Source organism: Trypanosoma conorhini, assembly GCF_003719485.1.
Source record: "Trypanosoma conorhini strain 025E chromosome Unknown Tco_14.4_contig_00326, whole genome shotgun sequence".
Classification (NCBI taxonomy): Eukaryota; Euglenozoa; class Kinetoplastea; order Trypanosomatida; family Trypanosomatidae; genus Trypanosoma; species Trypanosoma conorhini.
In genome coordinates this window covers 20,475-21,174 of record NW_021704411.1, presented here as the reverse complement: position 1 = coordinate 21,174, position 700 = coordinate 20,475, and the positions used below count along the sequence as shown (strand labels likewise).

The following is a 700-nucleotide window of genomic DNA, read 5'->3' as shown; positions in this document are numbered from 1 at the left end:
CGAAGCAGCGCAGTGGCACCACCGCCGCCGCCGCCCCAAACGCAACCGCCCGCTCCCCAGCCGCGCCGCGGTGCTCGTGGAAGGGAGGCGCCACAAGAGAGGGCAAAGGGAAAACATGAAGCCGTTGCACTCACCACACACAGCAATTGCGTCTTCGTGCGGCATCGCCACGTGGTGCTGGTGCACCTCGTTGTCCCAAAAGGTCCTGTGCCTCTCATCCCCCGCACTGGCCCTGTCGCCCGCGTTCCCGAAGTCCTGACACGCGTGTACCGTCACGCTATCCGCACGCTGCACGTAAATAATCTCCCACGACAAACCCCGGGCAAACGCCTCCCAGCCGTTAAAAAACTCCGCCAGCTGATCGTTGAAATGCCTCACAGTGCTGCTTACAACGTGGCTCGCCTTCGCCGTGGTTGTCTGCAGCCCAACCGTCGTCCTCCGCGGCGCCTCAACGAAGAAAAAGGCGCCCACGGGCGGAAAGTTTTCGACCCCGGCACGTACAGCACCCGGTAGTTTGCGTCCACCTTCCCGGGATGGAGCACATTCGGTCGCAGTGCGACCGCGTCGGTGGGGCACAGCCGCGGGTTCGTTTGCAGCAGGCAGGGGCGTGGCTCGCGTTCCGTCGGGGGCTGCAGCTCGCGCAGCTTGCGCCGCGCCCTGCTCACAAAGCCCGGGCACATGAACACGCCTACTGCGTGCA

General features: G+C 64.9%; 1 protein-coding gene across 1 annotated transcript; it reads right to left on the bottom strand.

Annotated features, from left to right (window-relative positions):
- On the bottom strand, positions 1-699 carry Tco025E_05524 (retrotransposon hot spot (RHS) protein; the record flags this gene model as incomplete). Its single annotated transcript, XM_029372418.1, has 1 exon — positions 1-699. A coding segment is annotated over one exon (699 nt), but the record flags the coding sequence as incomplete, so codon positions are not given.
- Between the last annotated feature and the right edge of the window lies 1 nt (position 700).